Source organism: Gossypium raimondii, chromosome 12, assembly GCF_025698545.1.
Source record: "Gossypium raimondii isolate GPD5lz chromosome 12, ASM2569854v1, whole genome shotgun sequence".
NCBI classification, from domain to species: domain Eukaryota; kingdom Viridiplantae; phylum Streptophyta; class Magnoliopsida; order Malvales; family Malvaceae; genus Gossypium; species Gossypium raimondii.
The window spans coordinates 992,898-1,019,990 of NC_068576.1; the positions used below are offsets into that span (position 1 = coordinate 992,898).

General features: G+C 32.1%; 2 protein-coding genes and 2 long non-coding RNA genes across 7 annotated transcripts; 1 reads left to right on the forward strand and 3 right to left on the reverse strand.

Annotated features, from left to right (window-relative positions):
* Nucleotides 1–176: 176 nt before the first annotated feature.
* LOC105762647 (sodium/hydrogen exchanger 1) lies at nt 177–7,574 on the reverse strand. The gene is made up of 15 exons (XM_012580446.2): nt 7,400–7,574; nt 6,621–6,825; nt 6,370–6,488; nt 5,977–6,074; nt 5,126–5,185; nt 4,705–4,751; nt 4,428–4,622; nt 3,657–3,703; nt 2,995–3,061; nt 2,775–2,875; nt 2,514–2,615; nt 2,101–2,239; nt 1,962–2,024; nt 1,502–1,585; nt 177–853 (listed from the first exon to the last, which is right to left on the reverse strand). Exons 2-15 carry the CDS (start codon nt 6,753–6,755, stop codon nt 533–535), a joined length of 1,578 nt encoding a protein of 525 aa, XP_012435900.1. The 5' UTR covers nt 6,756–6,825; nt 7,400–7,574; the 3' UTR covers nt 177–532.
* A 10,282-nt stretch (nt 7,575–17,856) lies between these two features.
* Nucleotides 17,857–18,308, reverse strand: LOC128035376 (uncharacterized). Its single transcript, XR_008191794.1, has 2 exons — nt 18,204–18,308; nt 17,857–18,113 (listed from the first exon to the last, which is right to left on the reverse strand). It is a non-coding gene; the product is annotated as an uncharacterized LOC128035376 (long non-coding RNA).
* Nucleotides 18,309–18,380: 72 nt separating this feature from the next.
* Nucleotides 18,381–20,676, reverse strand: LOC105762649 (uncharacterized). 4 transcript variants are annotated; one of them, XR_008191792.1, is made up of 4 exons: nt 20,088–20,673; nt 19,276–19,369; nt 18,957–19,015; nt 18,381–18,459 (listed from the first exon to the last, which is right to left on the reverse strand). XR_008191792.1 is itself a non-coding variant. In XM_012580454.2 (3 exons), the coding sequence occupies exons 1-3, from the start codon at nt 20,128–20,130 to the stop codon at nt 18,853–18,855; spliced, it is 318 nt and encodes a 105-aa protein (XP_012435908.2). In that variant the 5' UTR covers nt 20,131–20,676; the 3' UTR covers nt 18,388–18,852. The 4 variants fall into 4 exon arrangements, 2 of the variants coding, with proteins under 2 accessions (XP_012435908.2, XP_012435909.2); XR_008191793.1 differs by having other exon boundaries at nt 18,389–18,459; nt 18,637–19,015; nt 20,088–20,676; XM_012580454.2 differs by having other exon boundaries at nt 18,388–19,015; nt 19,258–19,369; nt 20,088–20,676.
* A 2,318-nt stretch (nt 20,677–22,994) lies between these two features.
* LOC128035560 (uncharacterized) lies at nt 22,995–23,984 on the forward strand. The gene is made up of 2 exons (XR_008192024.1): nt 22,995–23,218; nt 23,508–23,984. It is a non-coding gene; the product is annotated as an uncharacterized LOC128035560 (long non-coding RNA).
* Nucleotides 23,985–27,093: the final 3,109 nt, after the last annotated feature.

Genomic DNA, 27,093 nt, shown 5'->3' on the forward strand with positions numbered 1-27,093 from the left:
TCTGTGCGTGGTATCAGGAAGGCTACCGGATTCCACGGGGAGCAGAAGAACGAGGCACGAAAACAACAAAACAGGATGAAGCTAAATATATTTTTCTAAAATCAAATGCAACACAAAAATCCCAAAAAATGAAAAACAAGAGAGGTAGGAAGGAAGTTGAGGATGAAAAAAGAATGTTTTAGAAGTATGGAAGTAGTTTGTTATAGTTTATATGCAGAACATTGAATGGTTTACATTTTCCTGTCTGTCTGGGTAGAAAAAGAATGAACATATTCCTAGTAAGTTTTGAGTTGAAACATCATAAAGCTACCTTAATCCCTAATTCTGAATCCGGAACCAGTACAAAATGTACCATCATCTCCCTACTCATCTCTTCCACTACTCTTTTACGTCTCTAATCAGTAATATACTAATATTTACACCAGCCATGTTGATTTTATCCCATATATATACACTCACACATAAGGCCGATCCTTAAATCCCCAGATATATTTTATTAGTGGAAAACTCATTCAGTGTATGGTAAGTGTCATCAGTGAAGAAGTGGTTCTGTTGGTGAACCAGGAACATGTGGCATGAAACCTCTCCCACCAAACATGGGACGCATGACACTATCATCAAACTTCCGCCAGTAGTAGTGGACGGTTCTAGTTGGTGTGGCTAAGAGCATACGTAGGCTGGTTGGACGGGGAATATTATTGCCGCCCACTTCAGCATCCCCATTGGCGATAAGTGGCAGATCTGTCATCAGCTTTGAGGGAAAAGAATTAAAAGATCCAGAGGACACACCTCCGCAAAGGTGCTTGCTTGGTAGCAGCAGCCTTATTAGAGGCTTTGTCATTAATCCAAACACCTGAAACGAAGAATATCAAACTTGTAAGATATGAACGTTAATAGTTACATGTGATGCATGGAACATTTTTGTAGAGCTTTCTTCTAACATATGGCAAAGTAAGCTGAGTCTATTGATATTTTTTCCTCATCTTTTTACCACAATCAATCAAAAAATACCTTTAAACTCTTGCTTTGACCTCACTCGCAGTTTTCTTGGCCTAATTTGCTCTTTTATATCCAGAGCTCTATATGTCTATTTTTTCTTGCTTTTATAACAATTTTGTTTTTCCTTAATAGCCGTCTTTGCTTGCTTGTTCCACCATGATATGCCCTTACATGAAGGTGTTAAGCCCTTTGGTTCATCAAGTTCTTCCTTTTCCATTTAATTCTGGTGTTTATGACAGGTCTTGCTTTTCTATATGCATTCCAAAATGAACATCTAATGTAGAATGTTATACAAAGATCCCTAATACAGTTGTAAGATATCTACGCATGCTAGTAAAAGGATGGTTATTGACTTGATGTCAAGGAAATAATATACTATGGAGGAAAACACTTTACAATGATTCACTACAAAGAAATCTTTTTTTAACAAAATTATGCAGAGAACATCTTTATCGATCTTATCATTGCTGAAAAACAGTCCCGACAAAGGATAAGTCCTTACCACAGTACTGAAAAGAACAACAGTGATGGTGCTGGTTATCATTATGGAATTTCCACGCAATTGTGTATGCCCCGATCTAGTAAACTGCATACATCCAAATAAATAAAATAAGTTACAACATAGGTGGCAAGAACCAATCTAGTAAACATGCCAAAGCAAATGCACCTCCGAATAACTGCAGTAAATGGAAGTTTGTTGCCCAACAATTCACAATTTTTTGGTACAAATTTCTTAATTTATAGAAAAGCATGAAGAAACATTCATCTTACCATACATCATTGTTTGATCAGGCATTTAGATGCCAAAATTTTAACTATATTCACTGCAAAAAATTATCTTACTACTATTATCATATACTGATGTCAAAGACAACATTGAAATAATTTATGTTCAACTTTTGAGCAATAAATCCATCAAAATGCAGAGGTTTTGAAATCTAAATCCTATGACCTAAATTTACCTGATTATAAGCAAGTGCCACAGACACAGAACCTCGCATGAGCCCTGCCCACCATATTGTAACCTGTTTGACTTGAATATTTCAGTACATCAAGTATGTCAGAGGGAAGAAATCCTCAAATGCAACTCTAAATACCAACCTGTTGCTTCAAAGTAAATTTGTCACTCTCAGACCTTTTGAATAAATTGGATATAAAAGATAGAGGGAATACAGAAGCTGCCCTTCCAACTAGAACTAAGCCAAGAAGTATTGAGCTCACCCCGGCAGATGTTCCAGGACTACAGAAACACACAATATATCCAAACGAACAGTCATTCAATTGCTATTGAGAGACATTTCTTTGATATTAGAGTTAGATACAATTTGAATAAAACAAGAAGCACACAATGATAACTGATGCACGTACTATATTGTTTCTATCACTTCATATGACACAATCAATTTCTTGAGATGGTTAAAGGCAATGGTAGAAAGATTTGATGCGAAAAATTATTTATACAACACGACAAGATCTAATGAAACCACAATTTTTGGCCAAAATATGGGAAATACCTTTTGCTAACAATTTTCCACTTCTCTATATCCAAAGCATCCATACCAACATACAGAAAGATAAAAATCTCTGATATGAATGATAATGTTGCAAAAGCATGCCTGCAATGATCAATAATCAGCATAAGAATGTCAAAACATGTCTACTTCAGTTTGACAAAGAAGAATTGGCGGGAAAAGGGGGGGGGGAGTGGTAAAGAAGACAGTTTACAAGCAGCAAAAATTTTCAACATTTGGGAAATAAATTCCAAACTAACATACTTGGTGGTGATTCTTGAACTTTCAGTCACATTATGCCAGGTGTAGTGTGACATAACAATGCCACAAAAGAACACTGTAAGAATGCTGCTCAAATTGAACAACTGAAAAACAAAATCATTATCAGAGAAAACAAGAATAAGACAAAGCAATGTAAAAACAGTACCTGAATTTTTACAAAGATAGATATTTAGGCACGCGAGTCATTAAAAAGAATACTTACTTCAGCCATCATATATGAGAGGTAAGCCATGAGAATCATGAGAGCAACTTCACGATCGGTAGAGTGCCTGAAATTTGGAAAAGCTTAGCTACTTAGTCAAAGATGAAATTAGATGTTATTTGTAAAGAGTTGTAGGATTTTCATGTCATGCAGGAAGATAAGATGAAAACAGTGAGCCATTTAGAGAGAGAAACAAATTTTAATGAGAGTCCTTAGGGGTTAGAGCTAGCATTGTGGTAAGATTCTTAGTTTTTTTAGCCATCCAGAGCTCAGCCTAACATTATAATAAACAAGTACAACCTAAATTTACTGTCCTCAAGTTAATGATCTGTGACTATCATGTGAAATCTAGGTTGATGATAAGAAGTTGAATAAGTCTCCAGTTCTATATGATTCCCAACATCAATAAATTCATAAGCACTTGACAATCAACACTATTAGATCTTGTTGAAGCTCTGAACAGAAAATGCCAAATAAAAGAGTTGTGGAACACCAATCCACACATTCAAACACTGTAACATAGAGCTCTAATGCCGCCTACAAAATTTTGCTTGCACTTTTAACACAAGTATGAGCGTATAAACATGGATAGTTAAGTTACTATATTTAGCATCACAAAAGATGAGACAACAAGAAAAGGTAATCGTTTGCCCTTAACATACCTGCCAATATACAATTTTTTTATGATGTACGCACTTATTAGTCCAACCTGCAAGTGAAATCGGTGTGATGTTATATGGATATATAAAATTAATGCATGTCTTTAATCTCAGATACCCAAACACCCTTGAAAAAGGGCAGACTCAACATGCAAAGTTAATTATCAACAAGGCGCAAGTTCTGTTGGAGAAAAACCAAGGAGGACCTCTTTATGGTTCAAGTAAACATCAAGCAAAAAAGCCTAGAGTTTCTAAAACTAACTTAAAGCCAACAGCTATACTGTTAATAATCAAAGAATAAAGTGCTCATGTGATAGTAATTGCCATTATTTATACGAGCAAACACCAATTATGCGTATTGCATGCTATCAATGATAATAAAAAAGAACAATCCTATCTTATAACAAGTCTGGATTGTATTGAACACTGATTTAATCATCTCTTTAGGTCTTCCTTTGGAGAGACTAAAAGCTTAAACGAGAACTTCCTTTGACACTATGGCTTTGAATTTCTGGCAATAAATGGAATATAAAGATGTTCACTGCACTTATTTTTTCAGTTAATTATGATAAAAGTTTTAGCTGAGGTGAAGATATAATGTGCAAATACTAGATAGATGATTTAGAAGATTTTATGCAATGCAAACTTGAATATATAGCGTGGGTTCTACAAACAAAGAATATAAGATCAAATAATGATGAAACAAATTTAGCAACCATACAAGAAATGCAGATGCACATAGGAAAGCTGCAAAAAATTAGAAAAAGGACTCACCCCTACTCCAAGCAATGTGCTTGTAATAAAGAAGTATAAGAAGTTCCCAATGAATTCGATAAAAATTCTTGAGGTGATGTGAGAGAGGTCAAATTTCTGAATTGCATTGAAAAGTACAATTGACGTGGCATCATTTACCACACCTTCACCGAAGACTATACTGTACAGAAGAGGTGTCTCATCCTGATTAAGCACCTGTACAGAAAATACAAGATTTATAATAGAATAGATATTCAACTATTCTTTTCACTTCACTTCACTGTATAAATATTTTTACCTGCAAAGTGCAAACAGAATCTGTGGCCGAAAAGATTGCTCCAATTGCTAAAAGAAAAAAGCAACGGTAAGAGCCAAGATAGAAATAGAGAACTAACCTGAAGAAACTAGTTTAACTACACAATAATTGTGATCCTCTAATGAATGTATAACAAATCATTACGGAAAAAAGAAAATAATATAAGAATAAGACCTGGTTCCATGAAAAGCATATGCATCTGTAAGTATGTATGTATGTGGCTGTTTGTGTGTGTGTATGCATGTATTGGGCATAAAATATAATTTGTTCATGATTTTCATTAATGCAAGGATGAATGATCTGGCACAATCTTTAAATGCTAGTTTCCTACGCAGAACTGTAATTAGTTAAAAGTAAGCTTTTAAATAACATCGGCAAACTATTAATGAGAGACATAGTTTACCAAGATAATCTCCGATGTCCAGGAAACCAATATCTAACTTCTTAAATAACTGCATGGTACCTGAAAAATATAGATAAACATAAAGGTTACAGCACAATTAGCCTCAAACACTTCCCTGGTACTAATCAGGGAAAAGATAAATTTACTAACAAAAGGTGGTATCTACAATCCAAAGGAACTTGCAGTAACCAAAGTCAATCTCTGTTTTGAACTATTCATCATTTTCAACAGTGTATCATGCTAAGATGCTGATTATAACTTAAACAAGCAACTGGATTTTTAAAGGAAGAGTTAACCTTAGTTTGTTTAAGTAAAGATTATCTATGAACACTAAGAGCATCAGACATGTTAAATTCCATGAAAATCCTGACAAAATAAATTTAATACAGGACAATCTAACAATATGCATAAAAATGTCAGATAAGTTTTAATCTTCAACTTTACTTAGAAGCTTGTTATACTTGTGTGCTTTTGGGGTGTTCAGAGTGAAGAAAAAAAACTTCAGAATTTTCGTTATCAACAAATCTTAAAGATGGTTATTCTTTTACTAAAAGAAAAATTACAGCCATCAAAAAGTAAGGTTCTATGCCACTTTTTTTGTAGTAGGTTAAATTATCTTTAAATTATCTTTGTTTGGTAAAAAAAAATTGGAGAATAAAGCTTAAACAACAGCCTAGCATTATGCATAAACAGTATAAACACTGAACAGATATATCCCAATAAATGCAACAAGCAAAAACGATCTGTCAGAAGAGCCTGAATATGTCAGTTGTCTTTGTGTATGCCTGGAACTGAACAATTGTAAAGAGAATCGGTTGAAGGCTAGAAAGTTCGAAGAAATTTGAATATACCTATGGATACGATGACAAATGATATCAAAGTTCCAACAGCACCAAACAAAATTATCATCGCAAAGTTACGGAAAAATTGCTTCTTTTTTACCTGGAATCTGGTAAATTGAAAAATGTAAGATTATCAGACATGTGATTCCAAAAAAAATAAAGATTAAAAAAGGCGTAGTGTCAATTTTCAAGAAATACAGGTTGAAATAAAAGTATAAACAAGCCAGGCAATTAATTTTCACGCTCTGCAAGATATTTAAAATAAAAAAAGAGTGGGGGGGGGGGGGGCTGAGGAAGATGATAAATCATATTCAAATGAAATGACATTTATAATATCAATTATCAAAATGCTGAAGGCAATAAAAACCAAAGATTTGATAGCTTGATATAAGTCAGTCTTACCCGGCATTGAATATGATGGGAGGCAGAAGATATATAAAAAACAGCTCTTCATTAAATACTAGAATGTGTGATCTCTTTCCTTCAGTGGTCAACAGAATGATAATTCCGCTACAAAGCCCCTGTTAATCACACCCAAAATCATCACCCAACAAAAACTATTTCCCTGTTACAAAACAACAATCGAAACAAGACCAAGTGAAGCCTAACAGCATAACAAGGTTAATTAGTTAGGGAGTGATTGAACAACTCACAATGGCAAGGGCAGTTATTGACTCATTAAACCATCGGTTTTTCTCCAGAAGATGACCAATCACAATGCAGGAGCAGAGAAGTGCCACAAATAGGGTAATAGAGTCCACCGAAGTTTGGTCGGGGTCTAGTGCCATCCCTAAATGCTTGGGAAGAAAAGAAAAAGCCCTCAAACCCAGTCTAGCTGCCTCAGTCTAAATAATTCCACTGCTCGAAAAACAAAGATATAACTTAGGTATTCAGTTATTAAAATCGATCGCATATCACACAAGTAATAAATTCAAACATAAAAACAGAACTTCATTAAAGAAGTAAAGATAAATAATACCTTAGTGATCATTTATTTGCTATCAAATTATTAGCATAAATTAAGCGTTAAACTAAAGATACAGTTACCTTTTTCTGTTGCAGTAAACTTTAAACTGTTGAGAATTCTTAAAACAATCGAAGAGTCAATTCAAAAGTTTGATCTAAAACGGAGTTCATTTTACAGTACAACACGTTAAGATGAAATACATTAAAATTTAAAATATTATTTTACACTATAATTACTCACCAGGTAAAGCCTAAAAGAATCCCTTAATGTAAAAACATAAAAACTTGATTTTATATAAACTACTTTTCCCCATTGCGCTTCATTCTTTAATTTAAGAAGAAACTAAAAAAGAAAGAAATAGAAATCAACGAAACTTAACGACCAAGTATCCATTCGGTCCTTCACTTTTCTCAGCATCCAAACAAAACAAAACAATAAAACAAAATAAAATAATAAATAAATTACCACGAAATTACTCTGAAACTTCGGAGGAACCACAAACTAGAGATTATTACTAATTTTCTTTTCTTTTTTTTTCTAGGATTTAATGCGAAAATGTGAATTTTAAAGAAAAAAGAAGCAAAGAATAAGTGGGAAAATCAGGTGAAGAATCCGAATGTCTGTAGGAAACGTTGCAAATGCAAAGACCGCGAAAGGAATGAATGTGTAATGGCACTTTTATAACGTGTAGTGGCGGACACGCGAGACGGTTGTGTTTCATTGATTTCTAACCGTATGATCATTGAAATCAAACCTCATGATTGATGATGGAATTGTGTAGAATCTGAGGTTTTTTTTATGTGGGACGTTACACAATCTTAGTGTGGACTCTAAGCGAACTTTCGCTATTCAGTAAAGAAAATTATTATTTTAGGAAAATAAAAGGTTTTATTCTTAATTGGCTCTTGTGAACTATATCCAAATTCTAGATTGATCCTTAAACTTTTTATAAAACGATGCTTAAACTATTAATTTTATCTCATTTTTTTCAAAAAGCGTTTGAACTTCAATAAAAATATGTCATAGATCACATTTTTATTGATTGCTATTATTTTTGGTAAAATAGAATAAATTTTATAGTTTAGGTATTCAGGGACTAATTTACAAATTAAAGTATAATTTAAAGGTTAATTTACTAATAAATCCAAAAGAAAAAAGCCGGTAAAGATTTGAAGTTGAATTGTGTCGATCGTTGAAATTACTAATAACCGTTTATTTTGGGAGGTAGCCACGTGACAATTCGCGCCGTTGGACAGTTATATTTTTCCTTTCCTCTGCTTCACTTAACTTTTTTTTTTCACTTATTTTTCTATTTGCTTTATAGTTTTATTAGTGATAATATCGAATGTTTGGATCAATTAGCTTCTTTTTGCCCACAAAATTGACGAAATGATTTTATTTTAATAATAAACTAATAATATTTTTATTTTCTAAAATTTAATTAGTGAATTTAAAAAAATTATTTATTCTTCTTATTTAGTTGACTTTATTTAAATTTTAATTATATTAGTTAAGATTATCAATATCATACCGGTCCAAATACTTCTTTTTGCTATTAACATTTATATTGTATCAATGTCTTTCCATATGAATTTGAGTTTATTATTATTCTTTAAATATTTTTAATATATATATATATATATATTTATAATAGGTTGCTTATATTTAATTTCATTTGTCTTTTAATTTAATTTCACATTTTAAATAAATTATCATTTGTTTTACCCTTTAATTTAGCCATAATTTACCATTTTAAAACATAATTTATGAGGCATTAATACAAAATAATAAATTATCTTATTCTATTATTCAAATATGTTTCATCAATTAATTAAAGATAACTGATATTACTAACTACAACTAACATATGAATTATTATCTTTAAAAATAGATGAATTATTTACATAAGTAAATAAATATATTATTCAGCTATTATTAAAATTAAATAATTTATTACACATTTTTCATAATTCATATTTTTGAAAGATTTGACCATCTTAAAAATTCACACAAATTGATGGCTCCTAATTTTTTTCTACACGTCATTAGAGCAGGTTAGATTAATCTTTATTTTTATATAAATCTCTATTGGTAAACTTTAGGGTCTGTTTGATTGAAGGGATTGATTTTCTGGAAAATCATTTCCAACTTTTCCAGCGTTTGATTGGCGGAAAACATTTTCCATTTGGAAAATGAACTCCAAAACAATGGAAAATGGGTTACATTTTAGGGAAAATGTCTTACCCTTTTAATTTCCGTAAGACATTTTCCGTGCTCTCCTCTCTATCGCCTCCTTTATTCCTTCCTTCATTTCCGGTAGAAAATTGCTTCTCTTTATCGATTTTCCAATAACTTGTTTTTTTAATTATTCAATACTTGTTTTTTTAACACAATTACAAATAATTTATTTGATATTAATTTTCAATTTATAACGATTAATATTGTAGCTTAATAATTGAGTATTATTATAAATAAATCATTGCAATATATGTAAAAATAATTTAAAATATAAAATTTATTAATATATATCAATATATGTAAAAACAATTTTTTCAAAAATATTTCGAAATCGCCAAACAAATTAAAAATATTTTACAGATTCAATCAAACACCGTAAAATATTTTCCAAGAAATCATTTTACGAAAAGTAAAGCATTTTCCCGAAATCATTTTACGGAAAATATTTTACTGGCAATCAAACAGAGCCTTAATTTTACAGTACATTCCACCCAACATCACTTTAAAATAGGGTGTGTCCTATTTTAGTTATTATATATATATTTTAATTTAATTAAGATAATCATTCGAACTGTTCACTACCATTAAAAATTTTAGTAATTCACTAACGGATTATTGACATAAACATTAGCCAATTGAATAATGACACGTGACACTTTTTTTTACTTTTTAATAAAGTTTAGGGACCTCTTTATAATTATTCCAAAAACACTTTTTTTTTTGTTTCTTTCTCTTCTATAAATGGGGAAACCAGAATGCCCACCACCATTTTCTCTTCTCCCTTGTTCCATCACTGTTGCTGGCATCCACGAAAACAATGACCAATATATTTGTGTTGTTATCACCCGCACAAGGTAAAGACCCCAGATTTGTGAAAAGGTTGAAGACTTTGCGGAACCGATGTATAATTATGATTTTCTTTTCTTTTGAAGAGAATCTTCATTATTCATCATTTTCTTTTGTTTTGAAGACTTTTGTAGGCATGCAAAGAATCCTCACTATTCACCCCTTGTATTTTCTTTTGAAGTTTTTTGAAGATTCTTGTAGGCAATCATTTCAAAAACTTTTCAGAGAATCTCATTATTCATCATTTTTTTCACTTCTTGGTTTTAGTGATTATCATCGTTGTAATATTATCTGCAAGATCCATCGTTTTCATTAACAATATTGAGGAATTGTCGTCTTCTAAATCGAAGTTCATTGAGCTGATCATTTCAGTCATGAATATTTTTGTATTCCTTTTTTGTATTGGCCTAAGGTAACAATGCATCGATAGTAGAGCTGTCCATGGACTAGGCCGAGCCTAAACAAGGGGTTTATGCATATTCTTTATGCCCAAGCCTAACCTGACCCAAAATATGAGCTTGATATTTTTTCCAAACCTGACCCTATATAAAATATGGTAATTCAACCCTAATCGGCCCAACTTGTCAAAAGATTAATTGTATTTTTTGAACATTTCACTAACAATAAACAAAACAAGATTGAAGTACAATATGATTGTCTAGATACACAGGTATCGTCGTTACACCAGTTGCTCGTCCAAGCTAAGTATATTTGTATCAAGTTACCAATCCCTGCTAAATATTTATAACGAAACATTCAATTGCTTGTCCAAGCTAAAAAAATATACATGTCAGGTTACCTGTCCGAGCTAAACCTTTAAAATTGTATTAGGTTACCAGTCCAGGCTAACCTTATGTCACATGTATATTCAAGCCCGCAACAAATGTTGAATCTCGGTAATCATCTGTTATTAATCTATATAAGTGTGCACAAGACCCTATTGGCATGCCAATCGTATTTTAACATTTACTAAGTTCAAACAAGCATCTATTATACAAATTAACATTTCTTTACAATTTAGTCCAAATCTTACCTTTCATACTAATTTACCACCAATTAATTCACAATCAATTATAAATATACAAATCAAAAACATAATTATTTAAACACGTAAATATCATATGAACTTACTTGGTCAAAACAACTAGCAAATTGAATCCTTAAGGACTATTCGATAATTTTAGCTTTTCTCTTATTATCTCTAGTTTGATTCAATTATTGATCTAAACAATTATTTTAGACAATTCATCAATATCAAACATGTTTATATCATTCCATGATATGCATGAATCTATTTAATTCCATTTTTGAGTGTCCCTTTAGTTTTGCATTTGATTCAGGTTTAGTCCCTAAAATCGAAATAACAATATATTTCAAATTTGAGCTTTGGTTTCAAAATCAATCTCAATCACATTCATTATAGACCCTTTACTATCTATTATTATCATTTTTTACATCAATTTCACATTTTATTCACTTTAGTCCTTTTGTACAAAACTAACAATTTAGACATTACAATCTAGTCCTTTTTCACATCTAAGCTTAAAATATATTAATTTAACACCAATTTCTTCAAGAAATCATCAATGGAAATTATCAAAAACTTTAAAAATTTTGCAAATTGGTACATGGGCTAGCTAAATTAAGCTTTTATGACCTCAAAAACATAAAAATTACAAGAAAATGACTTAATTGAACATCCTGTCGAAACCACTTTTTAAAAATAAAAATTTTAGTTATCGACTTATTAAAAATGAAAATTTGGGAGTCGCCACCGATCTTGTATTGAGGTGTGATCGGATCACCATGAAAATAATTTTAGGTCTGCGGATTTTGAGAAAACAGGTTCGGGAGTCGGTTACGCACGAGGAAGGGTTACCACCCTCGTGACGCCCAAAATTGGTACCGAATTGATTGTTTAATGTCTTAATGTTGAAACTTTGAAAAGATTTTAAAATACGATCCTTTGAAAAGAAAATTTGAGTAAAATGAATTGGACGATGAGATTCACTTATTTCAAAGAAATAGATTGTCACACTTAGTAAGTTAGAGTGCAACATTTTAAATCCTTAAAATTAAATTTATCTTTCGTCTTTTAAAACTTATGCATTTTGAAAAGGATATCCGATTATTTGGGTCAAATGAGAAAATCAAAACCCAGTAAGTTAGGGTTCAATTTCACAAAATTCCTAAATATCGAACATTGCCTTTATTTTTAAAATCCTCGTCTCGAGAAAATAACATGTCATATCCAATGCGTTAGGACACAACGTGTCGAATTCCCGAGAACGGGTTTTTATTTGAAATTTGTATTTTTTTTAAAAAATCGATTATTTAGATTCGACGAGGAAAATTGGAACCCAATACGTTAGGGCTCAATTCTCTCGAGGATTCCAAGCTTCGAGTATTTTAAAGATTTTTTGAATAAATTGGTTTTAATAATTAAATGATATGAAACATAATCTTTTAAGCGAATAAAATGCAATAGAATAATAATGTACAATGCGAATTGATAATTCGTAAATTGAAATGTACACCAATGAATACAAACAATCCATAGATGAATACAAACAAACATAGTAACAATAGTCTCAATTATGCCAATTTCAACATCAAAATTCAAAATAAACACTAAAAAATAAATCAAAATGCATTAAATCATATGCATATATTAATTTAAAGTAAGTAATACATAGGAGTGAAAACTTCATAATAATATACAATGGTATGTAAAAGGTTGGAATGAGTAAAATAAAATTGAGACTTTTAAAGAAATGAAATATATATATATATATATATATATATATATATATAGGTAAAAATGAAATTAATAGCATATTATGTATATACATGTGTATAATAAAATAATTAAATATAAATTGTATATATGCATGAAATGGAATTATGAAAATGTTATTGTATAAATAAAATTACAAATATATAAAAATGGAATTTATGAATATATTGTAAAAATAAAATTATAAAATGTGTACAAATTAGTCATAAAGAATATTTAAAATAATATATTATGTAATTGAATAAATAATAATACATGACAAAGAAATAAAATACATAATAAAATAAAATAAAGTAAAAGTAAATAAATATACAAACTAATACGATAATAACATTTATAATAATAGTAGTAATAATAGTAATAATAATAATAGTATTATAATTAAAAATAAGAATAAAAAAACAAGGACAATTTCAAAAATAAAACAAAATATCAGGGTCTACTTTGAAATAAATATGGAGACGATCAAATTGAAAACCATTGCATACCAGAGGGACCAAAACAGAAATTAAACACAAGGTTCTGGCATTCAAGTCCAAACAAAGGAAACGACGTCGCTTAACAGGGGGCTCAAATGCAATCGAAGTTAAATGCATAGTATAAATTAACAAAACAGAAGAAAATTGAATCGAAACGACACCGAATACAGAGGGGCCTATTGCGCAAATAGACCGTTGTGTAAAAACGCGCGGATTCTTCCCTTGGGTCAGGTCACTACGCGGGTTGAAGGCCACCGAAACGATACCATTTGGAAGCTACTGATACAAGCTTCAAACGGCGTCGTTTCCAAAATCAGCATAAAAAAATAAAAACCTAAAACTAAACCTAATCTGCTATTTGAATAAAAAACCTAAGCAGACTCCTCTCCTCGCTGCGCCGTTTCGTGCCTTTGACCTCCTTCCGGCTCCGATTGCGAAGGAGTAGAAGGCAAGTTGGCCACCAAGTAAGTGTATCCTCCTCCTCTTCATCTTTTCTTTTTGTTTTAGCACATAAAACCATGAAAAGAGAAAGGAAAACAAAAGAAATAAAATAAAATAAAATAAAAACATGAAATCACCTTCAAAGACTGCTTTTTATTCCTTTTTTCAATCGTTTTTTCAATACCATATTCGTAGTCCCCCAGTACAAAAGATGAATCGGCTTTTTATAGCCAAAGCGAAAAAGAAAAGAAAATACATAAATAAATTCGAAATACATCTATTTTCTCTACTCTTTTCTATTTTCCTTTTTCTATTGCCTTTTGTTTGCTATTCGTTCTTGTTTTTTCCCTTGGTACTGTTTGTTTCTGTTGCGTTGCTCGTTTTTGTCCTTTGCAGGTGTCGTACGAAGCAGTGGACGTGTGCGTATGGAGGCTCGCGCGAGTGGCAGTGGCGCACATGCGTGGCCAGAGATTGATTGCGGCTTGATGGCTTGCTGGAGCGGTGGCTGAGGCGTGTGAAGGCTCATGGGGCCGAGGGAAAGCCCTGGTGGCTGCGGCGCAGGGGGCATTCAGGAAACCCTAGGGGTTTCTAAAAATCATTCAAATCAGGCCATAATGTATTGGACCTGGGGTTTTAGGTATTTTATGTTAGAACGGTTTGGGCCGCTGTAATTGGGTCTGGTGAATTTTTGTTTATTGGACTGTTTAATTGTTTTTTTCATTTGGTTTTATTTTATTAACGGGCCGGGCAAAAATGGGCTCTTACAATACCAATTAGGGGTCGAATGTTTGAAACTTTTTTAAGGGTTTTATTTCTTTCTTGTTCGGTGGAGAAGAAGATAAATAGAAAAATTGTTGTCTTTCTTTCATTTTTAACTTATATACTTTGATTAAACTTAATTAAATATTAATTAATTAAACTTTAATTAACCAAACCTTAAACTTAATTAGTCAAATTTAGTGGATTTTAATATCATCCTCCACCATTTGATGAAACAAAATGTTTTATTTACCATATTGAGCCTTTAGCTATTTAAAATTCATAGCGATAAGACTTTTACAATTTAGTCCTTGTACCTTACTTAAACAATTAATAAATAAAATTGAAGGACAAAATTTAATATTCTTTTATACTAAATCTATAAATATTCTAATTTAATATTTATGGACTCAGTTTACGAAAATGGGGTTCTAAAATTGCCTTTTTCGACACCACTAAAAATCAGGTTGTTACAAATATAATTAAAATTGCTTGTCATCTAGCAAAAAAATGTTTTGAAGCAATATTTTGAACACCTTTTTGTAAAACTATTTTTGAAGATATGTGATCAATTCGTGAAAGAAACTTTTTGATTTAACAAATCACTTTGAAATTTTGTAATACACAAAAAAAATTGATAAAATTTCTTCTTCTTTTTTTTATCGTACTATAATTTTGCTGAGTTGGATTTTAATGCCTAGAAGTAAACTAGGCTTCAATTTCCCGACACATCTGTCGGTACAATGTAGCCAGGACAATTGATCCCAAACTAAGTCACCTGACTTCTTAAATGTAGGAGCCACCTTAAATGTACTAGATTTTGAGATTTATCTGACTTTAGAAAACCTCCGATCAACCTTAGCATGAATGCTCGAGTGAATTGTTGTCTTTCAACCGCACTAGAAGAGTTGTTGAGATGTAAGAAATTATCTTCAAACCATTTCATATATATTCGGTTACTACTAAACTTGTTCGACATCTTGCCTAATAGTTGGTGGCAAATTGCGCTCTAATCACCAATGCGCACTACCCCCGTAACGATTGACCCATCAACCGGTAGACCAAATTGTAAAGCCACATCCTCGGGTGTAATCGTAGACTCACCGCACAGAAGATGAAATGTGTGTATTTTAGGTCTCCATCTTTCTAGCAAATCATTGATAAGTGCGAGCTCCAATTTAGTCCCGCTGAGCATACGGGACACGTGCAAGAATCTTGCCTATTCCAAGTATTGTTCAATAACACAGGATTCTCTCGTACTTAAATTATGTATATATGTTTCGATAATCTGACCTTCGTCCTGATTATATAAACATAAAAATTTAAAATATATATATTAACAACTTAATAATGATATTACTTAAAATAAAAAATATAATTATATTTTCTTACCATTTGTAATTGGACGTCAGAAATGTGTTTGTGGTCCAAACGAATTAGAGACGTTGACATTTTTAAAATCTTTAAGATGATGAAAGTCGAATAAAGTCCAAGAAATTACAAATGATTAGGATAAAAAATTGAGAGAAGAAGAATTTGAGAGAAAATTAAGATATTAGGATGGTCAATTAAGAATAAAAGAGTTGAAAAAGTTGGGAGAATAGATGAATAAGATTGAATGAAAAAAATTGAAAGTGTAGAGGGTATATATAGGAAAAAACTTTTAGTCGTTAGGGATTCTTTTCAATAGTCGTTGGTCCCAACGTTTAGAAAATCAATGTCCCTTATTATCTAACCGTTGGCAATCCAACGATTAACATATAATTTTTTTTATTTTTTTAAATAAATGTTGTGCAAGGCGTGCTTTTGTCACATGGCACTTGACTTATCCAAAAATGATCTATTTTCCTAAATTTTTTAAAAAATTAGCCTAAAACCCTAAATATTTTTTTAAAGTGGCATATATGTCTAATTTTCCCTTTCGATTTTCATATTTATTAATTTTTAAATTTATACATTTGTGACTGGTTAGGAATATTTTTTTTGGCTCGTCTTTTAATAAATATTTTAATTTAAGAAGATATTCTAACTTCAATTATAAATTTTGGTCTTTGGTTAAGACATTTATTATATGTTCATCTTTAGTAGAGGATTGAGATGTTGTATGTAATTCATCTATTTGCAATTCATCGATTTAGTAGATGTATCTTTTCATAGGAAGAGCTTTCTAGAATAATTTCATTGATCTTTTGTTCTATTTCTTCATCTAGGTTTAAATTATTAATATTTCTTTTAATCTTACAATATTTTGAGACGTGTCCTAATTTTCCACATCTATAAAATTTTATTGTTTTATGCTTCTTCTTCTTTTTTGATGCCTTTTATCTTTTGTATATCTCCTATATTTTGATCTTTTATAATACTTATGATTTAGTATAGATGTGTTGTTATGATAAATTTGAACTCTAGTCTAGTGATCAACCTAAGAGCATGCAATTGTCTTTCATGACCTCTCAATAATCCATCTATTTGTGCTTCTAAAATGTGAACTTTAGAGCTCTTTCCCAACACCTGTTAAAGTTAAGTACTAAACAGCTTAACATATATCAAACAAAGTTTTGGATTCAAATCAAAATTTTACCTTTCCATTTAAGGATACACTACACCAAAACAGGCTTTTAGCGACGTTTTTTTAGGTATTTAGCGGCGCTTTCCCACAAACTCCGCTAAAGACCACGACCTTTAGCGGCACTTCTCCCACAAACGCCGCTAAAGACCACGACCTTTAACGGCGCTTCTCCCACAAACGCCGCTAAAGACCACGACCTTTAACGGCGCTTCTCCCACAAATGCCGCTAAAGACAAAGACCTTTAGCGGCGCTTCTCCCACAAAGGCCGCTAAAGACCAAGACCTTTAGCGGCGCTATTTCCACAAACGCCGCTATAGACCATAACCTTTAATGACGCTTTTTCCCACAAACGCCGCTAAAGAACAAACCTTTAGCGGCACTTCTAACAAAAACGCCGCTAAAAACATAATCTTTAAAAAAAATTATTTTAATCAAATAATATTTATTTTATGATAAATATTATATTATGTTTTATTTTAAAATTTGAACTTTAAATATACTTTTAAGGATAAATAAAATATTATTTAAATTAAATTTTCTATGAAAATTTTAACTTTAAAACTAAATATAAAATTAATGAATTTAGTTTTAGAATTTAGGGCTGTAAATTAATAACACAATTAAAATTCAAAAGTTAAAACTCAAGTTGTCGTAAATATTAAAGTAAAAATAAAATTTAGAATCAAAACTAAAATAAACAATGGAAAGATAGCTCAAATGTAGGTTTTTGATGCAAGTTACACAGACAATAACGAAAAATAAAACACCCACACATAAAATTTATCAAACTAGTTAAGAAATACATGGTGCAGCCATGCAGTATAAATACAATAGAATCATAGGGTAATTTTGCATAAATATCTTCAGAGTACCAAGAACAATTTGTCACAAAATTATAAAACATGATAATAAAAAAAAGAACAGGTAGCAGACAAGCTATTTGTTACTTTTTGTTTTGCTTCCAAGGCTTCCTCAGCTGCCTTCATCTTAACACCATGGAGTGACAGTAATTAACACTAGAGATCAACTGTTGAAAAAAACTATCTAGCCTGAAGAAATACAAGTAAGCACTAAAATAAATTTTGTTTCCAAAAAAAAAGTGGGAATGAAAAGAATAAAAATAGAAATAGAAAAAGGACCTCATCTTCATTGAATCTACCAGCACTGCAAATTCGATCAAAGAGCTCACCACCAGCAGCATACTCTATCACAATTGCTAAATGGGTAGGCATCAAAACCACCTACAGCATTCATATCCCATCAAAAATAGAAACATCCTAAATTTTTTAAAAGGGAAATGAAGCAAGAGACGATACTTGCCTCCTTGAACCGAATTATATTAGGGTGTCTAAGAGATCTGTGATTGATAATCTCTCTTGCCACATTCTCATCTATCTGCAAACAAACACAGCTAAGCTAAGCTTTCAATCAACCGGTTTGGCATTCAAAAGAAAGAGACAGAAAGAAGAACGTGATTCGAAGTGATGAAGTAATGAACAAGATTAATAATACCCAAAAAATGCAAGAACAAGTGAGAGAGATAATAGACATTAAAGAAACAAACATTGTGACCTCTCTCAATATATTTCATAGCAACAAGCTCCTTGGTACCCTTGTGTCTGAGAAGTCGAGCAACCCCAAAATTGCCAGCTCCCAAATCTTTGACCACCTCATATTTCTCCATTTTACATCAATAATTACTACTAGTACTACTACTACTACTAGTAGTAGAACAATATTGCATCCATTTTTGTCATTACATATTAGAGAAAGTTACTTAGAAATACATTAGCATATATCTAACTGAAAAATTGTAAAAAATCTACTGTTGCAAATATAAGTAATTAAAACAAAATCATATTCATAAGATTTTAAAGAAATCATAGACATACCAACTCCAAGAGGTCTCATATAAGCATGTTGAGTGTAAACCTGTGATTTGTCAGCAATCCTACATCAATAAAGCACGTTACTACAAATAAGTTGTACGATCATCGAGATGCACAAAAACCCATATATCAAAGAAAAATTAATGAATTTGATACTAACGTGAAATGCAGTCAGTTATTGATTTTAGAACCAACATTATATTCACAAACTAACAAAAATAAAGTGCATTGCCTCCAATATGAGAAGATGAGCAGTAATGAATCGGGTTATACATTTTTGTCCAATTTTTACTGGAACACATACAAAGGCATAAACTTGCACCTTGGTCTGTCTTGGGCCCTTTGCGGTTGTAGTTCCACCCTCCTTTGTCTTTCTGGTGATCGTTGAACAATCTCCCCATTAATAAACAATTCAGCTGCAAAATAATAATTGCAATTGTCAAATATCAAATATTATCCGTCTATGAGATTATAGAATATGCAAAGGCAATTTTTTTATGTATCTTCTCCGATAACTCTGTAACTCCGTAAATAAAAAGCACAAAACAAGAGTACCGAGAGGACTTTGATGTGAGTCCATTAGCAGGCTAACTCAAGGCTAGTAACTTAGCAAAGATAGACTGAGCAAATGGTTTTACAAGCATTAGAATATAGACAATTTCTGTTTTTAAATTCCCAATGAACAATATTGGCTTCCATTGACATAACATGCAGTTATCGACAGAAATAAAGGATAAGATAATTAAGGTAAATGCTCGGTTATTGTTTCAAAAGAAGATGCCATAAGCTATGTGCAAAAACAAAATAATGTATCATCTCTATGAATCCGAACTCCATGTAGGATGAGATCAGAAAGTCATGAAAGATGCATTCAATTTAAGTCCATTAGCATTCAAAACTAAACATTGTCTATAAGACGTTTTAGCTTTGCCAAGATGGACTAAATGCATAGCTAAAATACTCAAACATTATCTATAATGTCTTCTCTAGTTCTCCCTACTGGTTGAGTCCATGTTGTAAAAATGGAAGCACAAAGTTAAAACAAGAGTTATCAGGGTATAAACAAGGCATATAATTAAAGCAAATAAATCGAAATCAAAATTAAAATTAAAACAAGAATATGAAATTAGAGACCTGATAGTGTCGTTATCAGGGTTGTGACTAATAACAATGGCATAATCACCAGAAGCCCGAGCGAAAACCCCACGATCACCAACGTGGTGTTCAACGTTGCAAACGACAGCTCCTTCGGGGATAGATCTAAGAGGCAACACGTTTCCGACCATAAGGGTGGCCTTCTTACCACAGTACACGAACTGTCCGGTGTACATACCCTCAGCGGCGACGAACAGATCCTTCCTTCTGCTTCTTGTAACGGAATGGGTGACGGAACACGACGCGAGCTAAGGGCGCACCGCGGCCTGGGTCATGGATAACATCGGTGACGACGCCTTTGAGGTAGTCGTTTTGTTCACCTAAGTCGAGGCTGCAAAAATGGGCAGGACCAATGGAGATGCAGAGGGCTGTCGATTTGGGGAAATTGGGGGCAAAAAATAAACGAGAAATGGTTTGGGAAAAATAAAATGGGGAAAAAAGAAGAAAGATTTCAGGTGGGATTTCATTTGAAATTTTGGGAAAAAGAAGGGGGAAAAGAAGAAGGGCTTTTATGCGCCATTTTTAAAAGCGAAATTCTTTTGTGGCGTTCGCTATTGTTTAAGGGGAAAAAGAAGGGATTTTATAAAAACTGCGCCATTTTTAAAAGTGAATTTTTATAAAAACGCTGCTATTGCTTAAACCCCTTAAAAATTAATAAAAAAATCAACTACACTTAAAATAAATATTATATATTTTAATAAGAAAATAAATGATAAAATGGTTGTAATTAATTATTAAATTAGAATTATCTAAATTAAATAATTACCTATATATCCATATCATTTTATCTCATTTTTATTTTGTATTTTTTCCTTATAATTTGGTCCTATCCAAATTAAATAATTACCTATATATCCATATCAAATATATCAAATGGTTTAGATTAAATATTTTAAATATAAAAGTATTAATTGATTGTATAAAATTGTATCATTTAACAAATCTCAAATAAACCTTAAACCCTAAATTAGCCATTCAATATACATAAAGTCTATCTATTATATATCTCTTAAATAATATAAACTATACTCATAACTTTAATATATTAAATTTATTATTATCTCTTTTACAATTATATAAGAACATATTTAATATATAAATTAAAAAACTAATTAATTTAAACCCTAAACCCTAACCTGACCCTTAAATCCCTAAATTCTAAACCCTAAATCACTAACTCTTAACCCATAACTCTTAACCCTTAAACATTAAATCCCAACCCTTAAACCATAATCCCTAAATCCATATATAATTATTTGATCACGGCGGGGGCAAGGCAAAACACGCAAAAAACTGAACTGGATAAAAAAAACTGAACCAAGCACTAAAAATACTGAACCGGGATGGGATAAGATGGGGATATCCTTGGCCAGATATAGCTTATATCGATTTTGAAGAACCAAATCTTCACACGATTTTGAAGAACCAAATTAATATTATCTCTTTTTCAATTATATAAGAAATTAATTAATATATAAATTAGAAAACACTAGTTAATTTAAATCTTAAACCATAAACTTAAACCCTAAAACCATAAACCCTTAACACATAACCTCTAAACCTTAAACCCCAGCCTTTAAACCATAAACCATAAACCGTAAACCATAAACCATAACCCCTAAACCCATAATCCACAAACCTTAAAATGGTAACACCTAAACCTTAACTCTAAACTAGAGTGATAATTAATTCAATATTTTAAAATTAATACTCTCTCTTTTACGATTATATAAGAAATTATTTAATATATAAATTAAAAAATCAATATTGTATCCAAAAAACTTTAAAATAATTTTAAATAATAGTATTTTAATTTTTTCCATTTTTAAAAAATATTTTAAATTATTTTAAATCCCTGAGCATTAGCGGCGCTTTTTAAAAAACTCCGCTAAAAATAGAGCATTCGCGGCGCTTTATCAAAAACATCGCTAAAAGCCCTGAGCATTAACGGCGCTATCCCAAAAACGCTGCTAAAGCCCTGAGCATTAGCGGCGCTTACCCAAAAACGCCGCTAAAGCCCTGAGCATTAGCGGCGCTTACCCAAAAACGCCGCTAAAGCCCTGAGCATTAGCGGCACTTCCCCAAAAATGCCACTAAAGCCCCGAAAGCTCAAAAAACGGTGTCGTTAGGCTTAGGTTTTTTGCGGCGCTTTCTGGAAAATGCCACTAATGCTTGTTTTTAGCGGCGTTTTTCATAAAGCGCCACTAATACTCGATCTTTAGCGGCGTTTTCCAAAAAGCGCCGCTAATGCTCGATCTTTAGCGGCGTTTTTTATCCAAACGCCGCTAAAAATGCCGCTAAAAGCCTGTTTTGGTGTAGTGATATAACTCGACTCGACTTTAGATTTAGTTAGAACCCAGTTTAGCTACAGCTTGAAAGGCATGTGCACGGCCCTGGACCAAATTCACTTATTCCATCTTCAATCTTCACCACTTACCACCACTAGCAACACGATGCCAAACAGGTAAGTTGTAGTCTTGATAAGATATTCGCTAAAATCTTCAAACTATAGGTTGCATTGCATTATGTAGAAACATGGGAGTTTACTTGAGGGACAAGGTTTAAATTGCACTAGTTTATTAAGGAAGGAACCTACCAGTCAATTAAGCAAGTAGTTACTATTTTTCCATGGAAAAGGTTAACCAATACAATTAGGCATAAATTTAGGTGAAAGAAAGAGGTAATTAAAGGAAATGTTTTCTTTTCTTTTTGAGTAATTTACTCTTAAAAAAATTCAAATTCAAATTTAGATATAATATTATTAAAAACAACTACAACCAAAAAAAAAAAATGAATATTTGCTAGCTATTACGTGGTTGCTTTGTAGCTAGAAGTTTTTGGGTGGGTTTTATTTACTAACAAATGATATTGACGTGAGTGGTTTGTATAATTTTCAAAGTGATAAGTAAGATATGTTTCACCATTTCTCATATTTAATGTACTAATTAATTAGATATTGTTTTTTTTTTAATTTCTTAAGGTATCTATCAGAGCAAACCTGATAATTAATCTTTTACATTCTGTAGAACCATCAAGGGGTAGATGTTGGCCACGAGTTTTAAAGCTGTTCCATGCCAGGGTGAGGATTAAACCCTCGACCACTGATTAAGGTAGTAAATACTCTTACCGTCTCATTTAACTCTCGTGATTAATTAAATATTAATTTTAAGCCAAAGTCATATAGCTTTTGGAAAATTAAATATTGTTAGTTCTTTCCAATAAGATTAGTCAAGATTTTGATGCTAACGACCTCCTTTTACCATAAAAATTTCCACACCCGACTTGACTTTAAACAAATGCATTCTATTTTGAAGTAATTCCTTCCTTCCTTCTTCTTCTTCTTCTTCTTCTTCTTCTTCTTCTTCTCCATTGGGGCATCAACTGGTTTTTTCTTCATAGCGTTGGAGATGGGGGAGTTCTGCATAAACCTAGACGTGGATATCATGGGACTTGTACTTGCACTGGTTATTGCCATCGCGCTCATGCTCACCTGTGTCAACCAACCTCCACGCGCACGCCCCCGCCCAGCTATGGTTGTCACTCATCGTATAGCTTGGTAAGGGCTCAAGCAAGGGATCATCATCATCATCATCATCATCATCATCAATAATCTTGTTTCTTTTGAAGTTTGGTTTTTTTTTTCAAGTTTCATGGGATAGTTTTTCATGTTTTTGAGAATTGGGATTGTGCCAATGAACTGATAAAAGGGTTTAAAAAGTTGATCTAGATTTTGTAATAGAGTTTGCAAACTCCTTTAATGTTATTGTATTCTCATATTAAAGTGAGTGTTTGTTGATGTAATGTAAGACAGAAATAAAAGAGGCAATTAATACAGTAAAAGCAAATTTGTAGTAAATAAAATTATTTGATGTCAAACATTTGTAACAAAAATCAACCAAATTTCCAATACACATATACTTTCAATACTTACAAAATCCCTCAATTTCAGTTCTCCCAACAGAGGTGGATGACTGCTTCTGGGTCAAAATCCAAGACAATCAACTAAATTTTGAAATATTTATTGTTTATATATATAACCCAATTAAAAAAAAAAGTCATTTAACAATTTTAAAATTTAAATTAATGCCCATCCGAATAATGAGAGAGTTTGGATAAAAATATAGACTCGAAAAATGGGCTTGAACAAAAAATAAGGCTCATTTTTTGAATGGGCCAAGCCTCGAATAATATTTTTTTTATCTTGGGTCCGGCCCGACCCGAATCTGCCTAAAAATTTTTTTCCTCTTGCTGTTGTTTTGATGTCATTTTGCTATTATATTGCTACTATTTTGTTGTTATTGTTTGGATATTGTATAACTCTTGTTTTATTGTTAATTTTGCTACTATTTTAGAGACATTTGCTTGCTAAGTTGCAACTATTTTAGTGTTATTTAAGTAAAGAATTTTTAATATATTTTCAATTTGTTGGGAAACATTTATTTTAATGTTTTTAGTGTATTTGATGTATTATATTTTTTAAATTTATTTTTATATAAAAAATTTTAATATAGGCAGGCTGGGTCGGGCTCAGATTTAATATTTTTTATTTGGACCGAACTTGGGCAAACTTTAGATCCATTTTTCAGGCCGAGTTCAAGCCTAAAAAATGAGCCTAAATTTGACATTGATCCGACTCGACTCATGATCAGGTCTAATACAATCTTTTTCAAAAGATTCAGCCATATATGTAATTCTCTTTATTTTATTTTTTAATCATTTTGACTTTAAAACTTTAAAATTTTATTTTATTTTTTTATTTTTGGACAAAAAAAAGTTAACTGAACTGTGCACTGAATTGCAGCCTGCATGGCATGAATTATTTTGAAAATAATTATGAACTTTTCTTTATAATTTGTTGAATTTTTTAATAATTTTTAATTTTTATAAAATATTATGTTAAACTGATTAAAACTTTAATGGTTTAGTTAATTTTTTGGTCTAAAAAATTTCTAAAATTTAAATGATTAAAAAAGAAAAATTAGAACCATAAAAAAGGTTAAACGCTAGGGACTAACAAAATTTATTTAAGCCACAAGTTTTAGGATGTTACATACGTAACTGATAATTTTGACAAAAATAGCTAAATTTAATGGTTGTAGGTACTAAGCCGATAAAGGTGCTATTTGCTTATAGGTTGACACTTTTCCATAGCCACCCCCATTGAAGCCATTGGTTTCTTTTCTATTCACTACCCTGTAGACTGTAGTTATGGAAATTCCACATTTCACATCTAACCTATACTTTGAACCTGCTTTCCAACCCAATGACACTGCACTTAGAATTAAAAGTTTTCTTTCTAAGAACCATTAACGTCCATGGAGTTTGCATCCCTTCCCTCCCAACTCTTCTTACCAGAGATGTGAAAAGTTATTTGCTACAAACTAAACAAATACCAAGGCAACGGTTCATATGCATCCCACCACCTCCTCGGCGAGCTATGGTGGTCGCACCGCGTATAGCCTAAGAAGGTCTTTGTTCATTACTTGCTTCCCAAGTTAGCTGTCCTAGAAAAGCTTTACATAAGTTATGTTCAGTTGTTCACTTTAATGTCGAATTAATTAACCATCTATCATGTAGAGTTAAATACTTGTGAAGGGGGTTTTAAAGTTCATGGGGCTGCTCCTTACGTTGGTAGCACCAGACTCTGACGGCTGTTGACAAAGAGACAGACTTTTTCTGTTGGTTTTTTCCAAAACCATGCTCTCCTTGCATGTCCCTGTTACTGCTAAGTGGCACTACATGTCTTTGCCATGGTGTATGTGTTCTTATCTTTCAGTTCCGTTCAACATTACAAGTTACTAGTGTCACGGGGCTAGATCTTTCGTCTCGCAATCCGTGCGGCCTTAGGCGATCCGTTCGTCTAAATTCGCCTAAGTCAGGCTTAACTCAAGTGAGGATTCCTTAAGAACTCATCCAAGACACCAATTAAAGAGCGGAAGCGATTTAAGCCAAAAGAAGCTAAGCCAAAGAACAACAGAAAGCCACAGAAAAGAATGCACACAAGGTGTTTGAGTAAATGCTCTCAGAACTCTATTACTCTTAAGAATTCAGAATACAATGGAATGAGTACAAATGAGGGGAGGCTCTCTATTTATAGTTGAGCTCCCCCAAAACCGACGGTCAAGATACATTTACATCGACGGATGAGATTTAACCATATCCCTTAATTTTAGGGATTTACAAGATAAGCCTTATCAAATCCAATCTAATCTTTACAAGATATGATCCCCTCTATCTTTTAGATTAGTTATCATATTAGCCCATTTCTCTCTTATCGGGCCAACCAGACTTCAATCTGACAGGCTTCTCCAATCGCTCTTTGAATCGGGCCAGTTCTCTTGGGCCAAATGATCCTCATCTGAGCAATAGACCTTTATTGGATGCATTTGGTGCGATGGTCACGGGCTTTAAACTGCGGCTCGTGACACTAGTACTTTCCTGTTTTGCTTTTGCACATAGATAATGTTTATTAATGACCATTGCAATAAATGGCTTGGTCTGCATGGTTGGCTCCCACCCTCTTTTACATGTATAGTAAGCAAGTTTTAAACCCTGGATCTATCAGTCAATTAAGAGGTTAACAGGACCAGAGATATTTTGTGTCTGTAGATGTAGACAAAAACAATGACAAACGAAATGACGTCATGTTTTAGTTGTTTCACTCTTCAAATGCTCTCTAATTAGAGTTAACTCGTCCTACATCCTATTTAGCTTAAATGTTAATTGCCGATGAGTTTGACTTAATGGCAATGAAGACATTCTGAAATTTTTCAAGTGACAGAATCAGGAATTTTATGCAACTGCATATCTTTTGTACAATTATTGTTTAAATCGAACTGAACCTACCGGTTAGACTGAAAATTAGATAGAGCACCGATTTGGAGAAAGATATTGAACCAATTGAATCATAAATCGATATGAATTGGCAATTGATTAGGTGAAACCGGGTTATTATTATTTTTTATCGAATCGATTGGATCGGTTG

What these genes read in the sequence shown, in the direction of transcription:
- LOC105762647 (XM_012580446.2), bottom strand. Translation starts at nt 6,755, where the DNA reads ATGGCACTAGACCCCGACCAAACTTCGGTGGACTCTATTACCCTATTT. An exon ending in CCCATCATATTCAATGCCGG is followed by an intron (nt 6,075 to 6,369) that starts GTAAGACTGACT and finishes TCAATTTACCAG; the next exon opens with ATTCCAGGTAAAAAAGAAGC. An exon ending in AGTTCAAGAATCACCACCAA is followed by an intron (nt 2,616 to 2,774) that starts GTATGTTAGTTT and finishes TGATCATTGCAG; the next exon opens with GCATGCTTTTGCAACATTAT.
- LOC105762649 (XM_012580454.2), bottom strand. Translation starts at nt 20,130, where the DNA reads ATGCCATTGTTATTAGTCACAACCCTGATAACGACACTATCAG. An exon ending in CCTGATAACGACACTATCAG is followed by an intron (nt 19,370 to 20,087) that starts GTCTCTAATTTC and finishes ATTATTTTGCAG; the next exon opens with CTGAATTGTTTATTAATGGG. An exon ending in AGGTGCAAGTTTATGCCTTT is followed by an intron (nt 19,016 to 19,257) that starts GTATGTGTTCCA and finishes TTATTGATGTAG; the next exon opens with GATTGCTGACAAATCACAGG.